The sequence below is a fragment of the Abrus precatorius genome, unplaced genomic scaffold (genome assembly GCF_003935025.1).
Source record: "Abrus precatorius isolate BTA unplaced genomic scaffold, Abrus_2018 Scaffold8, whole genome shotgun sequence".
Classification (NCBI taxonomy): Eukaryota; Viridiplantae; Streptophyta; class Magnoliopsida; order Fabales; family Fabaceae; genus Abrus; species Abrus precatorius.
In genome coordinates, this window is record NW_020874428.1 from 20,292,920 (window position 1) to 20,318,600 (window position 25,681).

The 25,681-nt window shown below is 27.7% G+C and overlaps 3 protein-coding genes across 7 annotated transcripts; 1 reads left to right on the forward strand and 2 right to left on the reverse strand.

Annotated features, from left to right (window-relative positions):
* Positions 1-1,916: 1,916 nt before the first annotated feature.
* On the reverse strand, positions 1,917-3,665 carry LOC113847715 (probable E3 ubiquitin-protein ligase XERICO). Its single transcript, XM_027476965.1, has one exon. It carries the CDS (start codon positions 2,728-2,730, stop codon positions 2,278-2,280), a length of 453 nt encoding a protein of 150 aa, XP_027332766.1. The 5' UTR covers positions 2,731-3,665; the 3' UTR covers positions 1,917-2,277.
* A 1,994-nt stretch (positions 3,666-5,659) lies between these two features.
* LOC113846141 (zinc finger protein CONSTANS-LIKE 9-like) lies at positions 5,660-11,996 on the reverse strand. Of its 5 annotated transcripts, none has more exons than XM_027474085.1 (7): positions 11,834-11,996; positions 10,739-10,779; positions 10,045-10,636; positions 8,690-8,923; positions 7,863-8,164; positions 6,504-6,635; positions 5,660-6,361 (listed from the first exon to the last, which is right to left on the reverse strand). In XM_027474085.1, the coding sequence occupies exons 3-6, from the start codon at positions 10,603-10,605 to the stop codon at positions 6,506-6,508; spliced, it is 1,227 nt and encodes a 408-aa protein (XP_027329886.1). In that variant the 5' UTR covers positions 10,606-10,636; positions 10,739-10,779; positions 11,834-11,996; the 3' UTR covers positions 5,660-6,361; positions 6,504-6,505. The 5 variants fall into 5 exon arrangements, with proteins under 5 accessions (XP_027329886.1, XP_027329887.1, XP_027329888.1 ...); XM_027474086.1 differs by having other exon boundaries at positions 10,739-10,791; positions 11,834-11,978; XM_027474083.1 differs by having other exon boundaries at positions 5,712-6,361; positions 11,673-11,956.
* An 11,530-nt stretch (positions 11,997-23,526) lies between these two features.
* On the forward strand, positions 23,527-24,456 carry LOC113874407. Its single transcript, XM_027512628.1, has one exon. The coding sequence runs from the start codon at positions 23,527-23,529 to the stop codon at positions 24,454-24,456; it is 930 nt and encodes a 309-aa protein (XP_027368429.1).
* The last annotated feature ends 1,225 nt before the right edge of the window (positions 24,457-25,681 follow it).

Genomic DNA, 25,681 nt, shown 5'->3' on the forward strand with positions numbered 1-25,681 from the left:
AAGTCAAATATATAATAAGTATGAAAAATTTAATTAAAAATATTAAATCTCATAATAAATTATAACTTACTCTAAATTATAAATTAAAACCGTTTTAATTTTTAAAATAAAAATAAATTTAATAAATATATTTTAGATTAATGTTTATATAAGGTCATAATAAAAAATTGTTATAAAATTAGGATACTCGGGGTTCAATTTTAAAATTAAAAAAAAAAGAACAAAAAGGGTAAATTTTAAATTTTCAATATTTTTTTATTCAACATTTAATTATTTTTAATCCATTTTTAATACTCCTAACAACAGCAATGCACGTAAGATACAATTGACTCATTCCATTAATATTGAGGCTCGAACTAAAAGTTTTATCTCTGACTCTTACATGAAAAATGGAGCTGTTTGAGTCTGCAAATTTAAAAAATAAAAACCATACCAAACATATATTAAAAATTATGGTATGGTATATTAATAATATATTTTCTTAATCAGTATTATTGATTCGCGTTTGTCTTAAATACTTCATATTTTATAAATTATGTATTGTTTTTTTCATTTCTCTGTAAAACTTATTTGGATCCGAGTATAACTCAGATTTCAAACATTTTGCTTCGTCTGCATTGATTAGAACACTAACAGATTTTGATTAAGTCAAGTGATTTATTTTTTGTTATTTCAGTTTAATAAAAATTACTCACAAAAAGTGATATTTCTCTTTAAAAAAATACATAGAACTTTAGAATAAAAAAGATTTAAAGATTAAAATACTAAGAAATTGAAGATTACTGTATTTTATTATAAGTGAAGAAATAATAATAATAATAAAATGGGGAATGAGAAGATAGCAAGTGGAGTTGAGGTTTATAATGAGTGTCGGCATCAGTTAGGTGGTTGAGTTGTTAATTATTGTGTGCCGACTACCACAAATGTCGCATCTTTCCACTAATAACAATCAATTATGCCCCAACTCAATGCAACTTTCTTTTCTCTTTCCAACTTTGCCCCTCTTTCTCTTGTGTTACAATTTGACACGTACTCACTTTTACATTCATCATTATTCTTCTCTCAATTTAAATAACCAAAAATCAATTATTAAAATATTCTATCTATGTTTTTTTATTATTAAAATATTCTCATTACTTACCATTAACATTCACACATTTCCCTTTCATTTAAACGTGGACGTAATCTCTTCGCACGTCAATTTTTCCCTTTTTAGTTAATTAAACCTTTATCTATCAATTCTTGTTAAATAAAACCCTAATCGTAAGCTCAAAATAGATTTTACTCAAATAAGTTAAAATAAAGCTTATATGAAAATAAAGGTTATAAGCCAGCTTTATTAGTCATAATAAGCTCTTCAATATCGATGTCATAAAAGTTTAAATTTAACCCAGCTCATTTAATTAATTTCATCTGCACTTTTTTTATATACACCAAGTCAAGGAAAGTAATTTGCAAAACTATATAATATTATTTAGAGGCTCTGCTATGAAAACTCCCTTTAGATAATCTTTTGAACAAGTATCTGCAAGAAAATAGAGATAAAATAAATTACTTTCTTCTAAATTAAAAGTGTTTATACATTAATTTTAACTAACAAGAAATTATTTATTTTACATTTTTATTTTATTCTCTAACAAGCATTTACATTGAAAAATGATCCAATCTCAATGGGAGTGAATACAACACTGGAAAAATATAGCACTGCATATACAAATAATGTGTTTTATCATAAATCAATTTCTTTTAAAAACCCATTTTGACAGAGAAAGAAAATTTCAAATAGAGCACCCCATTATAATATTGTAAAAAAAAAAGAAAAACTAAACAAGATATAAGCATTGTATATAGCAAAAATCAAAATGATTTTGTATTGTTTAGTTTAACTGAATCTTATTGCCAATCACATCTATTTACAGACTACATATGTACACGGTGATGAGAGCTTAAAGGGCAAAACAAATGGATTCCACAATCCATGCTTCCAAATTGGGATCAAATACTGCCCAATATATAATTAAGGCTCTAAAGTCTGAACAAGGTGGGCATTATGAACAAACATAATATGCAAGCAAAAAGTATACCCCTCATTTGTGCTAAAGCGCACAACATAAAAAGGAAAACAAAACCCTCCACAAACTATGGATCACAAAAGGCAAAGGGTTAAAACTTGAAAAGGTTGAAGAACTACGATGCATAAACATCAAAACTCTCAAGAATATGTACACTACACTGTACATTAAACTCTCTTATTAGCATGCTCACTCATTTGGCTTACTAAAAGCAAGGTGTATCATCTTCAGGCATTAAGGGAGTCCTGCAAAGAGGGCATGTAATGTTCCAATAGTCCAGCCACTTCTCCAAGCATACTGTATGGAAGAGATGGCCACAAGACAATCGGTTTATCTCCGATTCTGGTTCAAACTGAGTAAGACATACAGAGCAGTCATGTTCAGGTCGTTTACAGCTATACACTGTGTCAAACCTTAGTGTTGGTGTCCTGCTTCTGAACTCTTCAATGTAACTCTCAGAGGGACTAAGATGGAATTCGAATGACTCGGGCGGGGTTTGAGAGGCATCTGGTGAAGTGGAGGATGATGAAAGATGGATACCAACAATGTGTAAGATTGTCCTAACAATGCCTTTAAATATGGAAATTGACAATACAGTGTTCACAAGAAGTACACATAATACTCCTTCAGATGGTGCTGGGAGACTTGAGAGGCCCATTTTGATCAATGCTGAGAGTACTTTAGGGATATAACGTAACAGATATAAACTGTGTTGCAACTGTTGAAGCTCAAAACTAAGCTAAGTAGATTGCAATTTCCTTTGAACTAAGCAGAATCTACAAACAAGGTAATTGGGAACCAAAAGGTAGGGGTGGTATGTTAACTTGATTAGTCAGAGGGGCAGAAACATGTATGAAAAATATGTTGGTGTCTTTTCGATTTCTGGCCTGCAAACACATAAAAGAACGATTAGAGCATTAATTACTTCAACCAAATCTGGCGAACAATAAATCATAAATTGAAAGAACAAACATAGTAAGCTTCAATACGTCAACCATAAAGCTATTATAATATTTGGTTTCAAAAGATATTCATAGCAAAAGTTAAAAAAAAAAAAAAAACATATGAAAGTGAATGACACAACAGTTTTCAACAAACACAGAATTTTGAGATATATATATATATATATATAACACATACATAGATAGATACTCAGAAAAAATGGGTCAAAGCCAGCAGCCCCATGATTCTGAATCAGAAGAAAAATTAAACTAATATACCATAAAACAAGTGAAAATTGCAAGTAGCAAGTAGCATGTAATTTGATGCAAAAATTTCCAGATTGCAAATAGAGAAATTAAACAACAAGCATTTGGGTGGCTACTTCATCATGAACGAGATCCAACACAAAACAAAGCTTCATGGGAAAAAATTGATCAAAGCAGTACATCAAAATAAGTTTTTAATAAAAATAAGGAAGAGGAAAAAGAAAAAACAGAACTTTAACAACACTACCCAAATTCACGATCTAGCAAATTTGAACAGAAACAGGGAATTCCAAGATGACCCAGAGAAGAAAAGTGAAAAGGCAGAAGAAAAAGAATGCATTTTGATGAGACTTACGAAGTGGGGTTTGAAGATTACGGTTCTGGAATGATGCAAAATCAGTAGTTTCTTCTCTCTTTGCTTTATAGATAGAGGAAGGAACCCCACCATCTCAGGGATTCATTATTGACAACAGTTCCTAGCTCCTTAACCATGGTTACACGTTGCTTCCTTCCTGGGAATGCATTTTTTTAACCATGGTTAATATATGTTAGTATTTTATATATTAAAAATCATAATAGGCATGAGAAAATAGTGAGATAATAAGAAAAAAAAATGCATTATAAAATTGAATGCATATATATTCATAATTTTTGTCTCAATATTTAACTTAATGGGAGAGGTAGTGTATTTAATTTGTTTCATTTTAAAAACATTTGTTTTCATTAATATCTTAAAAAATAATATCACACCACTAAGCCCAACGAGGTAGTGTGTATATTTTGATTTAATTAATTTTAAATTTTTTATTAAATTTTAAAAATAAATAATTATTTATTTAAATTGAATGTAAACCCTAAACTTAGGGGCTGCTAGTTAACAGAATTATAAATGGAAAGAAATGGTAGTTTATGGAGCATGACGTGTTTCCAATTTTGTATTTTTATACTTTATCCTTATTTACCGCCTGAATTCATGCGTATAGCACCAAATTTTTTTATTCGGTGACATACCGTACAATGAATTGTGAAAATAGGACACACAAAAAATGAATTGTAAGCATAAAAAATATATAATATATTTTTCAACTAAAATAAATATGAAAATAATGTTTTTATTATAATATTCTTAATCATAAAATGTAGTGAAATCAATTTTAAAACATTTTCGCTACATTAAAGTTTCCCTTATTATTTTCTATTTAAAATATAAGTTTAGCTTTTTCTCTGGATATGTGACTATAGTCCTCTTTAAATATTTCTAAGTGGCACTTTAATATTAAAAGTAATTTAATATTTCTCGTTAAATAAAATTATATAATGCCGCATACAGAATTAACCTTTGAGAGAATTTGATGTCCCGTTTCACAATGTTAGTCATCATTGGATAGTTTTTAAATAAAAAATCTCTGCTTGACAAAAATTTCTAGCGGGAATAGCCTATTTTTCATATAACAAAATATTTTGTTATTATTACAAGTTAAAATATATTTTATTAACTTTATAATATATATATATATATATATATATATATATATATATATGCATCCTTTCACATTTTTAAAGAGTTATAATTTATTGTTTTTCAATTATATATATTTTTTAAATTATAACCACTTGTATTGTCAAATACTTTATTTTCACATATTAAGATTTGTTTTCCTTTTCAAATTTTTATTTAAATTCTTTTAAATAAATTACATATTATTTTGTGATTTTAAATAGATTGTAGAGCCATAAAATAACACATAATTTGGTTAACTTTCAACCAAGCACAATGAAAGACAGATAAACTAGGGTCTACTTAGTTCCATTTTTTTTCTATTTTTTATTTTTATAAATAATTACAAAAATATTAATTTATTTCTATTTTATTTTACAATTAATTATAAACATATCACCTTGTTTATATTTTATTTATTGTTTTAAAAAATGGTATGATAATAAAAAATATTGTTTCCAAACAAAGGTAAAAATAAAGCAACATTTCAAATTATTTGTAAAAATAAATAAAAAAATATCAAGCAAACCAGACGTTATAAATTGTTTAAATGTAATTTTAATAGTTGTTTTTATGTATGACTATTAGGATATTTAAAAGAATTTTTTTAACTTGTACACCATTACACGGGATAACAAGTTATAAGGTAATTTTTCATTAAAAATTGTAACATTTAATATTATCATACATTAAATTCTGTAATTTTTCATAAAAATTTACTGTATATGATTTTTTACCCTTTGCAATATTGCACAGATTAAAAAAATCTTATTTAAAACACTGATATAAAGCATTTATCTCAAAATATGGTAGAGAAAAAACATAGATTATAAAAATTACAACAAATATTGAATAAAGATAAACAAATTCAAGAATCTATGCTAAAACATCTTTCACACACTGATTTATTATACATAATCGCATAATGTTCTAGGGTAACATTTTTTTTAGAGTATCCATGGCACTGAAATAAAATACAAACAAAACTTGTATGGATACAAGATACATGTCCAAATGTAGACTGTTTCATGTCATCAGCACAAATAGCATCCTATTCTATACATAATAACCTTCAAATTTACAATTGGTCTCATGCCTAAAGGAAAAGGAACTGTTGAGCCATTACACCTCTAACAGCATATATGTATATACTGTACTATACATGGCAAAGCAAGAGAGGCAAAATATCACAGCCTACAACAGTGTAGATTATCTAGAACTTATCAAATTGAGCCACTTATCATGCCATCATAGGCACACTTGTACATGTGACTTATATCAGTGAGGAGTTGACAGAAAATTATGACAAACTATGAGCATGATCAAGGCCAAAGGACATAAAAAGAATTTTGCATTAGATTAGAATTAAGAAGTAGGATTTGCCAAGTTAAAGAGAAAGGCAATCAAAATTCCAGGACACATTGCCTGAAAGGGCCACTTGGTGACATTGTCATGTCAGCTGAAACCACAACTGGGATATCCATTGCAGTGAAGGACACACAATCTGCTCCTGAGCTCACACTGTCAATTCATTGGAATATGGCCTGGTTACAACCTTCTTCCCCTTGAAGAAAATCTAAGCCCTGTGATAAAACCAGACAGCTTGTCATTGCATGGAGAAAGAATGCATCAAATTTCATCCATTTTTCAGGTAAGTGTTACTGTTTTCTTTTGTAACTATATGAGTGTTTCTTTCCTTTTATAGAACATGGTTAAAAGTTGTACACTCAGTAGCTTCTGGTTTGGTGCAGAGGGTCATAGTCATAAACATCACCAGCTTTCACAAACCGGCCCTTCACACGCCTTCTGACATCAGCCCTAGCCTTGCGAGAGGCATACCTTACTCTCTTCTCAAACCTAATAAGATAGCCAAAACTGATGTTAAATCATCTATAGAGCAAATACGGTTTGGAACTTAGAAATAAAGCAAATCCAATAATTAACCAATAGTTATATTGCTCAGCAACAAAGACAGAAACCCAAACTAGAGAAACGCATGATAGGATATCCACTATTGGCTGATCACATTATGTAGAACACAAATGATAGCAGATTGTGTATTCATTCCAATCATTGATCTAATACCATGGCATCTACGGCACACATATACAGTTATACACAAATGCACTAAAGTTTGAGCATGGAAACAACAACCATTTGCATAACTAGTGGATTCTGTGTATTTAATTGAAATCTCTGATGCCTATTTTGTTCATCAGTGCTACTTATTATCATTTCAGTGAACTAAAAACTGTTAAGTGCATAGAAAAGAAAGGTATAACTTGGCATATCAAGTTGTACAATGAGCTAATAAAATCAACGTTCTATGGAAATGAATGTTAGGCATGAAGTGCCAACAAAAGCAAGAGAAAATGTGTGCCAAAAAAGATTATTCAGGTGGATGAGTGAAAATACAACAGAAGCTTCAGGAACGAATGTGACTCAGAAAGTTGGAGTATCACCAATTGAAGACAAGATGACAAAACTAGGCTAGGGTGGCTCGGTCATCTGAGAGATAAATAGAGACAAGGACAGGTCCAGATAACATCTACGAGGGCAAATGTTAAAAACTTTGGCATGCATAAATTGTATTAGAGGGACAAGACTAAAGATTTTTTTAATGAAATATATAAAGAACTATAGTCTACGGATACAATTTTCAGAGAAATATTAAGGATGCCTCCTCAATCTCTCCCTGAATAAAAACTCTAGAGAGAGGATAATAGGATTACAAGAGGTAGAAGAAAACCTAAAAATACATCAAGAGAGGAAACAATTAAAATATTGACCTTGCTCTGAAAGCTTTTACTGAAAAAGGTTTTTGGTCTAGAGTAGTGGCATGGATTTATCCATGTAGCCAACTGTACCTACTAAGATAATGCTTGGTTGCTATTATTATTATAAAACATTGAGAAGGTAAAATGAATGAATGATAAGAAACAACTAGTAAAATTAATAGCCCCATGTTGAGACCAGAACGAAGACACTATTGGATGATGCCCACCATTACTTTTATGTAGAATAAGAACCAACAGTAATATGGGACCAATTGGCTATATGAATAGAATCATTCAATTAACTTACTTTCTGGTCTTCTTCTTTTCCTTATAACGCATGACAGCATTGCTACGGTTAGCAGATTGCAGAGAGCTCTCAGGGCATGGAGGACACCAGGGAGGCTCTCCCATGAGAAGCATTGAAGAAGCACCACAGTCTTGATAGTCACCAGCACTATCTTTGGTAACACCAGAAAAAGAAATGTTTGATTGTGATTGCCTTGCCGTAAAACAAAGAATTGGTTCAGTTTTTGTACTCAACATTGAATCTGCAGATGCTGCATTGCTGCATGCTGGTTGCATGGCATTTACCAACCCAGCAGATGATCCCTGGAAACAAAAGTTTAGATATGATATCAAATACGTAAGCTAAGAGATGTAAAACCATTCAATTCAGACCCCACAAAAGAAACTAAGGGATTGTTTGAAAGAGCATATGAAAATAGTTAATAACTTTTGTAACTTTTTCAACTTATTTTAATAAACTTCAGCTATTCAGAATAAGTTATTTTCAGTTTATTCTAAGTTTTATGGTTAAAATCTTTCTGTCATACAAATTTAGGTAGTGGGGAAACCCTGCTGGGATGAGCGTATGCCCTATATCTAAAATCTTTCTATCATACAAGTCAAGATATTCATTATCACCAGGTGATCAAGGAGATAACAAGAAATAATGCACACAAGTGAACAGGTTAAATGATCTTTGTAAAGCATAAAATTTAATCGCATTAAGATTCACAGATGCACAGCTTAACAACAAGAAACATGCCTCGGTTATGTGGAATATAACAGATGATGCTCCAATAAAAGAAAACCCAGGTTTATCACAGGCATAGGATGATGAGATTTGAGTACCTCAGCAGCAACAGCACCCTGACAATGGGAATCACCAGCACTAGCAGACATGTCCTTCGTCCCAAATAAGCTATCAATTCCACCATTTTCAAAAAGCTCTTCAGAATGACTCATAGCCATACCAAAAAGTTCCTCATAGTTTTCAAGTTCTAGATCCACTTCATCCATGATGAAATCATCATACAGCTTATCATCATCACAGAGTCCAGAAACTTTCTTACCAGGACAGTACAACTGCAGATTCATCGAGAGAGATTAACTAAGTAATTAGATGAAACAATGAGACTTATAGAAAGATAAAAACTGTACAACTTATTTCAGTAAAAAGTTAAACAGATAGCAAAGTCATATATAATCTGATTAACACTAGCAAAGAGAGAAAATATACAGATATCCAGCCCATGTAGATAATGGTGCAATTATCCATGTAAACCACTAATTTTTTTTCACCCATGGAACAATATTCGAGATAGCAGTCAAAATCCATAAAAGAGAGAACATCTAAATGAATAAACCCTTTTCAAATTAAAGTGCCTACTTTCACGTGTACTGGAGGTATCTAAACAATAGATAGCATCATGCAGGGTTAGTTGTTCCTACTTTGAGTTCCAGTTACCAATAAATCAGGAACTGAAAATTCTGTGAAACCAACATACAAATTTTGACCAAGAAACAACATGCAGGCAGAACCAAAGCAACCAGTTTTGAATTCTGCAGTATCATTTAGAAAACAAATTATAGTTCAACCACAAAACTTCCAATGATTTAGCCAAAAGAAGCATTAGATGATAAGCTACTTAGGAAATTAGTTATCAATAACCAGGATACTTTTGCTATTACTCTCATGCCTTATACAAATTATAAAAAAATATATATATGTCAAAACCATATAATAATGGACAAAAGAAGAACTCATTCTCTGCAAGCTTGCAATTTCATTAAATGTTCTGTTGTTAGAATGTCCATCACACCTAGTATAGTTATGATTTCCCAATAGTTTTTTCTATCACGCCGTGGCTTTTGTAAATGGAAAAAACAAATGTTACAAATCATCAAACAAATTCACAAAAATAATTCATTCATAGCAACCTTGCAATTTCATTCACTTGGTGCACATGTTAGAATGTCCATCAAACCTAGCACATTTATAACAAAAACAAAAACAAAAAACAGAAGCCTTATCCTTCCACTGGGTGAGGTTGTTACATGGATCACATCACATCATCAAACGACACCACTCGACAGAGTCAAAAGCCAAATTCTCAGAAATATTAATCACCGCGAGACCCCTTTTAATAATTTCCTCAGGAATTTTTGTTGGTACTTGGGACAAAAAGGAAAACAGGAGGCTATACCTTGGGCATAGATTCATTGGCAGGTCCAGATGGCTGGTTCAGAACAAGGGGTCCTGATTCGGGTATTGAAGATGTGCCAACCCAAGATTTATCCTTGCTAGGTAGATCAGTCACTTGAGCTGAACCAGACACATTCTGGCCTTCTGGAGGAACCCAATTCTTGTTGCTGTTTTCATTAATGCTCATTAAACCTAGTTCCTGCTCACACGCTTCACCCATAGAGGGAATATCTAGGAAAAAGGACCATATTGAAGAAAATTCTGCAGCTGAAGGGCAGCCGGAATAGCAATTGATTGTTTGCCTCTTGTGTGCTGAAGAAGTTGGTGAGGTACCATGACCCAACCAATCACAGTTCTGACAAAGTGAAATTTTCTCTTCAACACACCTCACAAATGCAGGTTGTGAATTACACCTCTCACATACAAGTGTTCTTGAATGACGCCTAGAAAGGGCATTAGCAGAATGAACGTTTCGATCACATGACAAACATAAGCATGCGGCATCAGAGCGGCAGTACACCAAGGACCTCTGGTCTCCACAGAAATCACACAAGTAACCCATCTTTAAACTGCCTCCTCACTTGCTCCTTAATCTAAATGAACAATTCGTAATTAGTAATCATATCTACTCAAACTTCAATAAACCTTCCTTCTTATCTTAAGATGTTGAAGCCAAGATCGGTCATAAAACTTACAAGCTGTTGAACAATGTGATGAAGGAAACTGCAATTTAGATCTGCAAATTCAGCTAAAAAGATAACAAGTAAGCATTTTGATAAGAATATATAACTACATATAAAATGAAGAGAAAAGAAAAAGAATTGGGAATTCCAATGCAAACTCTGAACAATGTCTATGCCATGACTAGTAATTTATGGAACTGGGATTAAACAATGTGAAACATGCAGCCAAGATCAAGCAGTATAGGTTAAAGAGAAAGCTTAAAAGAAAAGTAATAAAATGGCTTGACAAGCAAACTCAAAAAAACTATTTCATAGCAGCAAGAGACTATACAGCAGCACAGATTCTATTCAAAGAAGAATGATAAATAATATATTATAATTAAGACAATATTAGCTAATAATATTTCGAGAAGAATTTCCTGAGAAAAATAAGAATTTAGATTCGGAAATAATAATTAATAAATAATTTTATACGACTGAAACATCATTTTCAGGCAAAGGAACCAAACTTTTTTTCTCTTAAAAAATGCATTTCTATCAGAAAAGAATTGTAGTAAAAAATTCACCAAATAAAATATTATCAGGAATTTTATAGCAACCAAAAACCTTCCCCCATGGAGCGAATTACGAGTAGCAGATCAATTCTTATCGAACAAAAAGTCAGAAACATCTCTAACACATAATCGCATACACCTACAAAAGAAAACACAGAAGGAAACAGAAACAACAAGAATAACATACAACAAATCTAATCAAATCCAATTACCCGTTTACAAAATTCTCAACTTTTCCTTATCTGAACCTCTCAGAGATGGCTTCAAGCCCAGAAAAACAATAACTTTGAAAAAAAAAATACTTTTTTACATTAAAAAAAGAAAAAGAACACATGTATTTGTACGAAGGATGGAACAGAGAGGAGTGAGAGATCAGAAGGAAAGAAAATTACCACACGGCAAGAAAGAGAGAAAGAGAGGACAAGATCGGTAAGGAAAAGGGGTTTGTTGCTTTTTTCAGAAAATCATATAAAAATAATATTTTTATGCAAAAATTGAAAGCAAAGGAACCCTAGAGGTAGAAGCTGGACTTTTCAAGAGAACAAACACAGACCCTTTTGTGTGCGAGAGTTTCTCTCTCCTCTGCTCTGTTCAGATAGATATGAATAGGTAGATTGTTGTGTTGTAGATTAGATATGGAAAGGGTTGGTATAGGAGTGAGAAGAGAAGAGAATAATGCAATGGGTCTTGTTTGATGTGTGTAATGTGTGTGACATGAGCAATTTAAAAGTGATAGATAGATAGATAGAAAGATAAAAAGTGTAATAGAAGAGAGTAAAAAAACTTGGAATGCAAGTGGGGCCATGTCTTTTTCCTAGTGAAAGCAAAAGCTTATTAGGCCATTCCCTTTTTTTTGGTCCATCCCATGACCAAAAACAACGCTGTTAACTGCTTTTATCACAGCACTGCTATTTTGCATTACATGGACTTTCTCTCTCATCATGTGCTGGCATTGTTTATTGTATTAAATACTAAAAAAACATTATTAGTTGTCGTAGTAAGGTTGAACTTTTTGCCAAAAAGTGCATCACATGTTGGGTGAGGTGGACAAATTGGATGTTATTTTGTGCCCTTTTTCACAATCTGTGCCCTTTTTCAGTCGCCTTTTCACACTTCGCTTTGTGTGTTTCCATGTTTCTGTGAACTCATTTCTCACTCTGTGGGGTGCCCCATTTCGTAACCTCACGGCAATCACTTCCACCATTTATTCATTTTACCGTTTATTGTATTTTAATCATTTTCTTATTTTATATGAGTCTTTCTTTTTTTTCATTCTTTTAGATTGTTTTTTTAATTTCATGTTACTTTTTAAAGCTTTCATTTGTCACCAATAATATGTTATTGTGTGTATTCTTTAAGGTTATGTTTATATTCACGGTGAAAGATGAACTAGAGAATATAATAATGTTTAAAATAATTTCATTATTTGAATTGATCAAATATTAATATATTATAATGATATTTAATGGGATTTTTTATCCAAAATTCTTACTTTATCATCCTTTTTCTAATTTAGGAAGTATGTAATAGAAGTTTAATTTTTTTATAATTATTTAATTATCAGTAAGTGCAGATTCATAAAAGTCTTCATCTCACTTTTTTTACTTGTTCTATTATATAATAATAAAAAAAATTATAATTCATTCCACTTTATTTATTATTTAAATAAAAAATTATTTTATTCCATCGTAACATATCTAATTATTGAAACATAATATTTATTCTATTATAATTTATCAATAGTAAACATCTTTGTTTTAATATCTCATTTTTAATTACTTTTTATGTTTATCTATCTTTCTTCTTAAAAAAAAAAAACATCCTTTTATAATGGTGTCAAAATATTATCACCCATATTTCACTTTATTTATTTTAATTTCAATATATTTCATTCCACTGTATCAAATTTTGTCAATTCAAATAAAATATAAAAGACAATTGTTTAAAAAATGTTTGATAAATTATAGGGACCAAAAATGACACTTTAAGAGTAAAAATAAAAATAAATATTAGGATCATTTTTAAAAGTTTAAAAAATATTAAATTTTAAACCATAGTGAAAGTGTTCTAACTAAAATAGTATCTAATAATTTATATTTTAATTATTTATTTTTTAAAAATAAATATTAAATTGTTTTATACAATACCTTTATTTAGTACTTTATATTTTATGCAATAATTAGTATACTCAAAATAATTGGAATAACCAAAGAGTTTTTTACCGTATAATGATTAAATTGAATTAATTTTGCCCCATTGTATATAATGAATGATTTTTTTTTATAAGTTATAAATAATTTATCTTTTTAAATTTTATAAAAAATAAATAAATAAATTATTTACCTTATATATTTTTTTTTCATGCAAAAGCTTATCTAAAAGTTCATCTAAATTGAGTTTAATTCAATTTTAAGAATATAACACAAGAAAGTCACAAGAATAAAAATTAATTAATTAATTTTTGTATTATAAATAAGAATTTTTTATTTAGAAAGTAAAGTATTATTCAAATTATTTTACTTTGCAGTTTGTCATATGTATGTTTTAAAATTAAAATCAACTAAAATAATGTGTGAATTACACTCCATTTTTTTATAATAATTTTTTTAACTTTATTTTAAAATTTGAAGATTAAATTTATATGTTATCTTTATTTTATTATCTTTTATAAATTTTTATATTTTTATAAACATTATTTTTATATTTATAAGAATTATCTTAATTTTTTTAGTATATTTTAAATTTTAGAGTTTATTTGTAAGAGTTATGAGTCTTAAATTTATGGTTATCACTATATACTAATTAATAATATTTAATTAAAATTTTATAATATCTATAAAATTTTTGCTTTAAAATAAATTATATTTTAACATTTTTAATTTTAAAGAATCACTATTTAAGATAATTTTATTATATATTTAATTATTTACAAAATATAAGTTTTATTATTTTATAATTAAAGTATATATTTATTTTAAAATAAAATACCTTTTGCATTATACAAACTACTAAACGAATTTTAATATGTATTCAAATGTTTTTACTGCAAAAAGTTTATTAGAATAAAGTTATTAAAAAAGAATAGTGCTGTATTTATATTTTATTTCAAGCTATATAGTATAAATTAATACAGACTAAGGAAAATAACCCATTTCATTTTGTTGACATATTCTAATATGTATTACTATGAAACTATCTACTCTACCTACCTCGATGTAGACATTATAAGGTTTAATTCTTAAATATTTTTTTAAAATAAAATCATTTATAAGAGTTTTTTTTATTTATTATGTCATGCGACTTTTTTTTATATTCGTTGTTTTTTTAATTTATTTTATTTTTTATAAGTTGCTATATTTTTCAAAATTCAATATCTTTAATTTAATTATATTTAAAATAATAAAATATGTATTGTTAGTAGTTAAAATTTTTAGTTTTCAATTAAAATTTATTATTAATTACATATAAATTTAAAATTAATCATATTATATGCTTTTAATTTTTTTTTATATAATATTTATACAGACAAACTCACTAGTCAAACAAATATGGTTGCAATTAGGAAGCTCTCTCAATAATTTCCCAACTTAATATTTACACAAAAAATGTCAAACTAGCATCAATATATTTAAATTGGCTATTACTATTAGTTTAGTTTAATAATAACTACACTAAGTTTTAATTTTATTAAATTAATTTTGTCTTATCTACTTAAACTTCATCGAAATCACAATACTTGAGTTGAGATTAGCCAAAAATTATATCTAAACATGTTCAACTAGATGAGAAAGGAAATTAGGTCACCGAATTTTTAATCAAACCGAATAGTTAGTTAAATATCAATCACGAAATTAAGTTGGATTAGCTGGGCTATTAGCGAGAAAACTCTATCCTTAGTTTAACACTACGAAAATAACCTATACTTAACGCCGTGTTTATTTTCTTCACCGTAATTAACGTCGTGCCATTAGACATCCAAATATAAATTAGTTTCGAGTTTAAGAGACGAAAAAAAAAACAATTTTTATTTTTTTATTTATAAAGTGTTTTTTTTATATACATGTATAAATCCTAATTTTCAACCTTGCTATCAAGTCAACGTCGTTTTTTAACAGGTCTTGTTTAATTCTTACACTGTGTTTAGATTATTGATGAAAAAAAGACCAAGAACGATGGAGTTTATTAAAATATATTTTATTTTTTAGATATTTTATGATACAACGGAACAAAAAAATTCATCTATTATTTGAATAGACAATAGAGCAAAATGAATTATAGTTTTTTTATTCATATATTGTCCTTGTTTTTAAAACTCATATATCGAATCTAGTCTTTATAACTTTAATAAACGATGGTTATTAAATAAAAAATTATAAGTATATATATTAAATTAAATTAAAACTTTTTATAAGAACAAAAATAAACAGTAATGTTTATAACATGCAAGAAACTAATAGTATTTTTTACATACCAATTAAGGAATATATATAAACAAAAGAATGATAGTAATATAATGTTATCTTTTATGTGTATCTAAGTTGATTAATTAATTGATTTAGAAAATTAACTTTAAAAATGTATATGATTTAAATTTTTGTATTTTATTTAAATTAAATCAATCAATTTTTAATTAAATTATATTTAAATTTTAATATGAAGCTCGATTTTAAATTAGTAAAAAATATTATGCAGAAATAAATACATAATTTATAATTTATTGAAAATATACTATTTACATATTACTCAACAGAAACTACAAAATCATTCTAACAAACACCATCTCCATATAATATCATAAATTATAACAATATCATAATGTTATATTTTTCTTTGAAAAATTTGAAGAAAATATGTTCCTTTGAAAAAAATTACATTATAAACAACCTCTTTTCAAAAAGTCAAGAGAACATAAATTATTATTATTTTCAACAAATCTATAGTAAACATCTTTTAAAATTTTAGTGTAATAAACAAAATTAATGTAACTTAATCATGCTTCAAATCAATATAATCAAAGGCTTATATTTTTTACAATTGTTGCATGGACACTTTTTTTTAATATACTATTCCTCATTCTAATATTTGATACTCAATATTCAACTAATAAATATGTACCTTAACAATAGAAAAGAATAATAATGATAATCAAACAATAAAGTCAACAACAATAAATAAGAACATAACAATAATGTTATAATTTAAGTATAATATAGATATATAATAATAAAATAACGATAAAAATAAAATAATAACTTTCAAATTTTATAAAACTATATTTTTAGGTATATTTCCATCTTCTCAAATTGAAGACGAAAAAAAACATAAGTACTAAAATAACACAAAACTTATTATATTTTTTATTTTATTAATTTAATAATGAAACAAATTATTATCTCATTATTCTTATAAGGTAAAAGGGTAGCAGCTGAGCGCAAATTAGGAGGAGGCCCGAGTCAAAAATCAACCTGTTAGGCTACAAATCTATAACACGTTTTCGGCCCAAGTCAACCATCAACAGTGTTTTTTAGGGTACTTATGAGTTATGACCAAGTAAAAAATTAAACGGTATTTATGTATTTCGTCTTATTAATTTATCAAATTTTTATGGATATCTAAAACTATAATAATAAATTAATATATAATATTTTTATTTTAAATTAAAATATCAAACAATATTAATATTTATTTTTATAAATTTTAATAAAAAATCATTAAAAAATATATATTATTGTGTGTCCTCGATAACAAGGTAAAAAAATTATAAACTCATTTCGATAAAAAAAATTAATTTTAAACTTTGTGTTTTTTATCATCAAACTTTGTATATTTTTTACAATATATTTGAGTTATATTTTGATTTATTTTAACTTGATTCAGTATATTGTATTTTTAAAATATATAATTTAATAATAATTTTTTATTAAATTTATAAAATTTAACATGGTAAAACATCATATTTATATTAATTTTTTATTCTAAAATATGTATTATAATATGTACCTTTTTAATTTTATAATTTAATTATATACAATTTTAAAAATATTTTATTTTACTCAACTCATATATTATCGAGTCTTAATTGAATTATATTTAAATGTATATAAATAACCCTATTAAATTTTGAAGTAAGATTTTTTAGCAAAAAAAAATAAAATTTGAAGTAAGATAAATGTTCTAACGGTCTAACCCGTCCTAATATGAAACTAAAAGTGAGGATACAGTGAAAATAATCATATTTCAGAGGAATAATTACGAATAAACTTCAAATATAAATTTTTATATTAATTATTACAAAATTAATATTATTGTTGGTATGATAATTCATAATTAAATAATAATATAAATTTTTTATTTATATCATTAAAATAAAAAATTTAAGTTTTCAAAATATTATTTCTAAATACAATTACAGGAAATACTTTTTGACCATAACAATGTAATTTTAGAAACTATTTATTAAAAAATATTTTAAAAATTATTAAAATGGTTAAATTTATTAATATTTAATAAGTATTAATTGAATAAAATACATTACACACCACAATAAATTATATATCGTACTTAAAATTTTTTTAATAGCTTTCGAACTCGAATTTAAGATTATATATTAAGTTTGAAACAGTTTTTTTTATCAATTATTTATGAATTTATTCAATTTTTAATTAATTTTAAATATTACCATTTAAAAAAAATTAAAATTACATTATTTTCATCAAAAGATAAAATAAAACTTTATTTTTTCACAAGAATTTTATTAAAATATAAATCAATCAGAGTCGAAGCATACAAGCATCCCTTTTATGCAGTAAATGTTTCCTACAAGTCAAAGAGAACTTAAAAAAAGGTAATTAAAAAATAATTTAAAATAAATTAAACAAAGATTAGATTAATCCCATTCAATAATAAATATTATTATAGTGTATATGTGAAGGTATGCAATAAACAAATGGTCTGTAAACCGCATTCCCATGCCCTTAGTAGCTTAGACACACTAATGGTTTAAAAGATAAAATTTAAGTATAATATTATCAATATTTGTATCATTTTAAAATTACAAAAATACTAGTAAAATCAATTAAAATTTTTTAAAATATATTTTATAATAATTTTTAAATTCAATTACTTTTTTAAATAAATAATATATTTTAATTATATATAATAATTATTTAAATATATTAAATTATATAATATTTTTTTAAAAATTAAAAATAAAATATAACACAATTAGAATTTAAATTTAAATATTTAATAAACAAAAATTTATTTAACATAATAAAGAAAAAAATAACACCAAAAAATAAACTCATTTAAAATGACAATAATAAAATAGTTTAATTTATCACAGAGATTAATCTGAGTTATAAGTAAAGTTATTTAAGTATAATTTTGAGTTTAAATTTTTATGTGTGTAAAAAAATTTTAATAATAAATTCATTTATCATATTCATGTGTGTATTATCTGAATAAATTTAAATAAAATTGAAGGAAAGAAAATAGTTTAATTTATAAATAAAATTGACAAAGCTGCAGAGCAAAAGTTATCCACCAAATTGAAAAATGTTGATAAGCTTGGAATGAAACCAGAATTGGGTGGGAAATAAGCCTACACACCCCCAATAATACAACTCTCACACTCTTATAAATAAGAATTGAAGCCTTGTGTTCCCCACTAGCAGGATTTGGAAGGGTATCTCCACCCATTTGTCAAATCAATCACTGTCCTTCACAATTTGAGCTTATCCCATTCACTCAGCATTATCACCACAAAATATAAACTCAAATGCTCAACAATTCAAAACTCACATGAATTACACCGGAACCACATAACACCCTCACAGAACACTCCAAGTTTTTTACTTTTTAATCTGATATTTATATGCTTATTGTTGCTCTTTATTTAATTTTTATTATTAATTAACAACTATTATTTTAAAAATTTACTTGTCCAACAAATTAATTTTTGAATGGTTCAAAATTATATAATTATTTTAAAAATCATTGGTAAGAAAAAATGGCAGAAAAAGTGCAGAGTCTTACTGTCATGTCAAGAGTCACTTTCACCGTGGAGGCAGTACTGCAGTCAATGAAATATAGTTGCAAACGAAGCTGCCAACTGCAAAAGGAGGGTACATTAGCGAGTGAAACTCCACTTCTGTCCTTTTCGATATCAGACAAAAATAATAAATAGCAATCAATTATCCAATTCTTCAAATTAAGCAACACCACTCTACGCAGCACAGATCCCATTCACTTTTTTTATACTTATTTTTTATATTATTTATAAAATAATGTGAACAAAAATACCAATTTAAGATTTTTTATTATCACATTACAGATTATTTTATATGTTTGTAACATCTAAATTTGCCAACCTTTTCATTCTTTTTTATTATTAGAGCTTTATGTGACACGTCACAAAGAAATATAATTTGTTATTACTTGTATGTATGACTATTATTATCTTGTTAACAACTGTTTCACAAGCATTAATTAAACATTATTTTTTAAAATTAAAGTAAATTTTTTTGAAAATTATAATGAGCATCCATTTAATATTATTTTTAATATATTTAAATTTTTATTCATAATCTTAAAGACATTAATTAATATTTATTATTTTTTTAATACATATGATAAAAATATGTATAATAATAATTTTTTTTATTAAAAAGCATAAATTTTAATATATTATTATTAAGTATAACATTTTAATAAAAATTATTATTATATTTATTATACTTTATTAAACACATGTTAAAAAAATTATTATTAGTATAGGATTTGTTTTGAAACATCTGCTTGCTAAACGTAGAGTTGATTATCACGGTTTAACTCAATTTCGTTACATGTCAAGTTGTCGTTATAGTATTATTATTCTAATTAGCACATAATTGTCATTAGTGATACAAATTATAAACTTTAATGACCATATAAGAGCAAGATCTATTAAGGCAAATATATGTTAAGTACTTGACATGTGACACTCTTCAATTAAAATTAGTTAACTCAAAATTTAACAAATAAATGTTGACAATAAATACTAATGTTTTAAAAATTAAATACTAACCAAAAAAGCTTCAAATCTTACGACCTTAATATGAGCAAAACTTGTTAAGGCATAATAAAAATAATACATCATATTGGTTACATGAAATAACAACCTAATCCAATCAACTCTAATAATCTTTGGCATGATTGTTTTTAATTTTTGTTTATACACATAATAAGATGCAATTTTAGCCAAAAGAGATTTGTTAACTATTGTTTATTATTTGCAACTTTGCAAGATATGGTTGTGAAAGGAAACATTCAACTCATGAAATAAAAAACCAAAGGATAATATATAACATAATAGGAAGCAGTGAAGTAGAAGTTTAGGTAACTACACATGCTGGGAAAGATCTCAAGAACCACTCTCCGTCGAATCCTGAAAAATAGAGGCATAGGATCACATCTTCTGTAGTTAAAATTTTGGATTCTATAGGATCTCTCCCTCGCCATATATGTAGTTGATGTGTAAGGTGATTTAATACCATTTTAAATTTGAGTTTCACCATAAATAAATAAATAAATAAATTATAAAGTAAAAATTATTTTAACTTTTATAAGCTCTTATTTTATTATATTTGTAGTTGACTTCCGTTAAATTAATTCCTTATAAAAAAACTCACAAGATAGAATAAAATAGGGCCATAAGCCTTAATATAGGCCATTGATTAACTTTGGGATGTATTTATTATTATATAGACTACAAATATAGCCAACCAAACTTAACAATGAAGTTTACTTATGCGAGAATTTTTAAAATCAAAGGCTAATTATGTATATATATATATATATATTATAAATAGTAAAATTTTGACATATAAGACAATTGCAACATGTAAAAATACATGGTCAAAGACCATACAAAAATTTATCTGCTTGAAAAGGGAAGACTAAAGTTGAAGCCCTCAAGAATTACAATAGTGTCTATTTGAAACAATATTTTGACATTGTAATATAGTCTTCATGATCAAGTTTCAAGAATTCGATCATTATAATCTATTATTCATAATTTATCATAAGGTAAATTTTGGCTCATGGTAAAAATGACTGTGTGCATTTGGACTGTATTTTTTTCAAGTTATTATTCAAGTTAAGAGGTCCTAGTCTCTTACAGCATGTTTAGATTTACGTTTAATAGAAAACTTAGGTTCCTTAGTTTTTTTTATTATAGGTAGCTGATATTCTTTGATGACAAACTAGTGATGACACTGAATTTCCAATAAACATTGTCCAATTTAATCTTTTATTTTTTTTTAAAGAACCAAAATAATTAAATGGTGGGATAATCTAGGTCAATTTTTTATTTCCAGCTTTCTTCAATTACAGAGTACAATATTTAAGTCCCTAATAAATTTCTCACGAACAAAGTAACAATCTATCGCAATGGTTAATTGACATCCAATATATTTCTTAAGGGATTGAGTCAGCATAATAAAGCATCTATAGAAAATGACACGTCCATTAAAATGAAATTAATTAGCAATACTTACAAGCATCCTTAACTATTATTATTTTTAACAGGTGGATTTCTTTTTAAAAATTATAAGTAATTAGCACTACTTTTAATCATCTATCTATTAAAAATGACTAATGAATGGTTTATATCAAATAGACCATGAATAAACTTTTTTTAATACATTTTATATGAGTCATAAACTATTTAATCATTTAATTTTAACACATTTATTATAGCATAATTTAAAATTTATTTAAATTGTCTATTTCACACCCTAACTAAAGCATTATTTCCCTAAAATATTATATAAGTTGTTGGACAATTGGAGTGTGTTTGACATATCAAATAGGTTAATTTCTAGGTTATTCGATTAGCTTATAAACTTGTTCAAAATATTTTAATTATGTTCCATCCAAATGTCTATTTATCTATTTATATATGGTATAAAAACTCTTACTAAAGTTGTTACATCATTTTTTATTATTTAATTTCTTATTGACTAAGACATTTTTATAACATGAAAGAAATTAAGATAGGAATTTAAATATTATATGTTAAAAATTAAAGATGATAACATTTATAAGTAAGTAAAAATAATAATTTATAAAAATTGAATGTATATTATTTTTTAGTTAAAATTACTATATGTATATAAATAATAAAATTGTATTTTTTTTATTTATCAAAAATTAGTATACTTCTTATGGATATTTATTTAAAATTTAAGAAAAAAAAGTAAAAATTTAAAAATTAAAACTTGAAAGGTTGGAAAAATTAAAAAAACTAAGAAACCCACTCAGTTTTTACATTGAAGATACAAATTATAATAAATTTTTTAATAAAATATCATATCATTAGTTTATTAAACTCAACTCTCGTGTTGAGATTCGCGTTTTCCTTAAAAAAAAAAAAACACAGAGAGAGTTCTATCTTTTCATTGCTGTAAGACTCACCCTTAAACGTAATACTTATAGGCTTGCTAAAAAATAATTTTACTCATTAATTCAATTACATGCCATAATATTAAAAGGATGTGATTATAAAATGACTTTATAATAATATGATAATGAACAACTAATCAATATTACATATTTTAAAAGTGAAGAAAATTTTCTTAACGGAAGTATTATGTAACATAATAGCTGTTGTCTGTTGACTAACGTAGGACCAAGTATTATAATTAACAAACCTTGTTTTTTTGTTTTTGTCTCCACCTGTAATGTAACAGTTAAAAGAGTCTTGGGGAAAAACATGGTTCGATACGACATTCCTTCTGTTCCTAGTCTTTCGGGCACATCTTGTTTCCAGCCTCTAGATGGAGACATTTCCTCCAAAAGGAAGAAAAAAGAAACAAACTTTCTAACCGATTCTCTCTTACCATTTCCCTTTCTCAGCCCAAAAACTCAGCCAAAATCAAATTTCCTCTGAAATATCAACATCGCACGTTGACATTGCTGCCAAACCTCGTCTCAGTCATAGGACATAGCATCATTTTCTTTGTGTAAAATTCCCCGTGTTTCATAGTGTTGAATCCTTCCACTAATTTTGATTTCTTGTTCAAAGGGTTACCAACAGTTCATTCATTTCCCACACAACCATTCAAGATGAGGCCCACATTTGCCCCATGTTTTTCATTCAGCGTCTAAAGGATGAAAATGAAATAAGAAACCAACATGAAAATTTTGTTTTTCTTCATTTGATGCAAAAGGGGTTTGAAATTTGAGTCCTTTTTATAGAACATAATGGCTTTCCATCGTTCCTTTAGAGCACAACCAGTGTCATCAAGTCAAGGATCATCTTCAGCAGAGAGAATCACAGAGGAGCCTTTGCCTTGCAAAGTTACACACAGTACGGTCACGTGTTTCTACCAAGCCAATGTTGCAGGCTTTTGGCGAAATGTGTCAATTTTGTGGTGCAAAAATCTTATGAACCATTCCTTACATATCACGGTTGATAGTGTAGGAGGTGAGTTACAATATAACTGCAAGGTTGATGTGAAGCCTTGGCACTTTTGGAGCAAAAAAGGGTACAAAACCTTTGAGGTTGATGGCAGCCAGGTCGAGCTCTATTGGGATCTCCGGTCGGCTAAATTCGCCGGCAGCCCTGAGCCGAGCAGCGATTACTATGTAGCCTTAGTGTCTGATGAAGAGGTTGTGATGTTGTTGGGAGATTACAAGAAGAAAGCATACAAGAGAACAAAATCTAGACCTGCCCTTGTTGAGGCCATGTTGTTGGTCAAGAAAGAAAACGTGTTTGCCAAGAAAAGTTTCTCTACCAAGGCCAGGTTTGATGAGAAGAGAAAGGATAGTGAGATTGTCGTGGATAGTTCAACTGCGGGGCCTAATGACCCTGAGATGTGGATTAGCATTGATGGAATTGTGTTGATTCATGTCAAGAACTTGCAATGGAAATTCAGAGGGAACCAAACTGTTATGGTTAACAAGCAACCTGTGCAAGTGTTTTGGGACGTGCATGATTGGTTGTTTAGTGGGTCTGGGTCAGGGCCTGGCCTGTTCATCTTCAAGCCTGGGCCTCCAGAAGCTGAGAGTGAAAAAGAAGGCAGTGCTGTTGAAGGCTGTGATAGTGATGATGGCAGTGTCGGCTATTATTCAACTATGAATATTGCTACCTTTGAGTTCTGCCTCATTCTCTATGCATACAAAATTGAGTGATAGAGATAATAGTTGGGGGCAAAGAGGTAGCAGGATTGTAAAGTTAGTTGTAATTTTTTCATTCTGGTGGATGTATTACTTCTATTGTGAAGACAATTGCTTTTCAAAGTAATTGGAAGTCCTGGTCATTTGAAATCAGGATACAAGGATTGATATCTTCAGGGAGATTTTTTTTGTAATCCATTTTTATGCTATTCTCTGTTAATTTTTCTGAGTCGTTGTCATGAGTAGCTAGTCATGATCATCACAATTTTCAGCTAACTGAAGTGTGTGTTAATGAACATGGATTTCTGCAATTGTTCACAATAATAAACATTTACTTGTCATTCAAGATTATTAATAACATAAAGCACCTGTTTGATAAATTATTAACACTTACAATTTCAAGCAGTGTTCCTATGAAGCTCAAGAATAGAAGAAATAGGCAAGACAGAAAAAGAGAAATAACTAGACAAAATAGGGTGTTGATTGTACAGGCATATCAAAAGAGGATAAGAGAGATTGCACTGTTTCTACCTATGACGACAGAGAGGGAGGCGGGGGGTTGAAGTATGTTTAGAGAAGAGAATGTTAGACAAGAGTCATGTGAGGAAAGGGATCAAAGAATTTAGGTTTGCCAACTTTCAATAGAAAGCAGCGACAATAGACAAAGGGTTGTGGTTTGGTAAAAGCAATTGATAGAAAGGTCTTCAAATATTTATATTATGTTGCAAGTTACCACACTTCGACATATCTTTCTCAAATAAGGTAGACTAGGAAGCAGGATCTTATGCCACAGCAAGAACTTCATGATGTAGATTGCGTATAGGATTAAGAAAGTTTTCTTTAATTCTTTTTTAATTTTACCTTTTCCAATCTAGCTTCTTTCAAGTTTCTACCCCTTTTCCTCTCTTGACTCTTATTGCCAGATTGTTGCATATAAATTGCATTAAATAATTAAGAGGATTGATAAGAATATACTTTCTAACACAGTTTTTAGTTATTTGTTAAAATTTACTAAAAACTACAGAGAGTATGATAAAAAATCGTTAAATTCAAAATGAAACCCACATAGCTTTTGTGATTTTTAATAAATTTTTGGCTTGCATTTCCCAACAATCAAAAGCTTTTTTCATCAGTCTAAAGATCTGATATGGTATAACAATCAAATAGAATATATAATCATAGGGGTATCAAAGCTAAAGTCACATTGAAGCCAATCTGGCATACACCAGAACTTACTAGG

What these genes read in the sequence shown, in the direction of transcription:
- LOC113847715 (XM_027476965.1), bottom strand. Translation starts at nt 2,730, where the DNA reads ATGGGCCTCTCAAGTCTCCCAGCACCATCTGAAGGAGTATTATGTGTA.
- LOC113846141 (XM_027474085.1), bottom strand. Translation starts at nt 10,605, where the DNA reads ATGGGTTACTTGTGTGATTTCTGTGGAGACCAGAGGTCCTTGGTGTAC. An exon ending in CCAATGAATCTATGCCCAAG is followed by an intron (nt 8,924 to 10,044) that starts GTATAGCCTCCT and finishes ATGAATCTGCAG; the next exon opens with TTGTACTGTCCTGGTAAGAA. An exon ending in AGGGTGCTGTTGCTGCTGAG is followed by an intron (nt 8,165 to 8,689) that starts GTACTCAAATCT and finishes TTTTGTTTCCAG; the next exon opens with GGATCATCTGCTGGGTTGGT.
- LOC113874407 (XM_027512628.1), top strand. Translation starts at nt 23,527, where the DNA reads ATGGCTTTCCATCGTTCCTTTAGAGCACAACCAGTGTCATCAAGTCAA.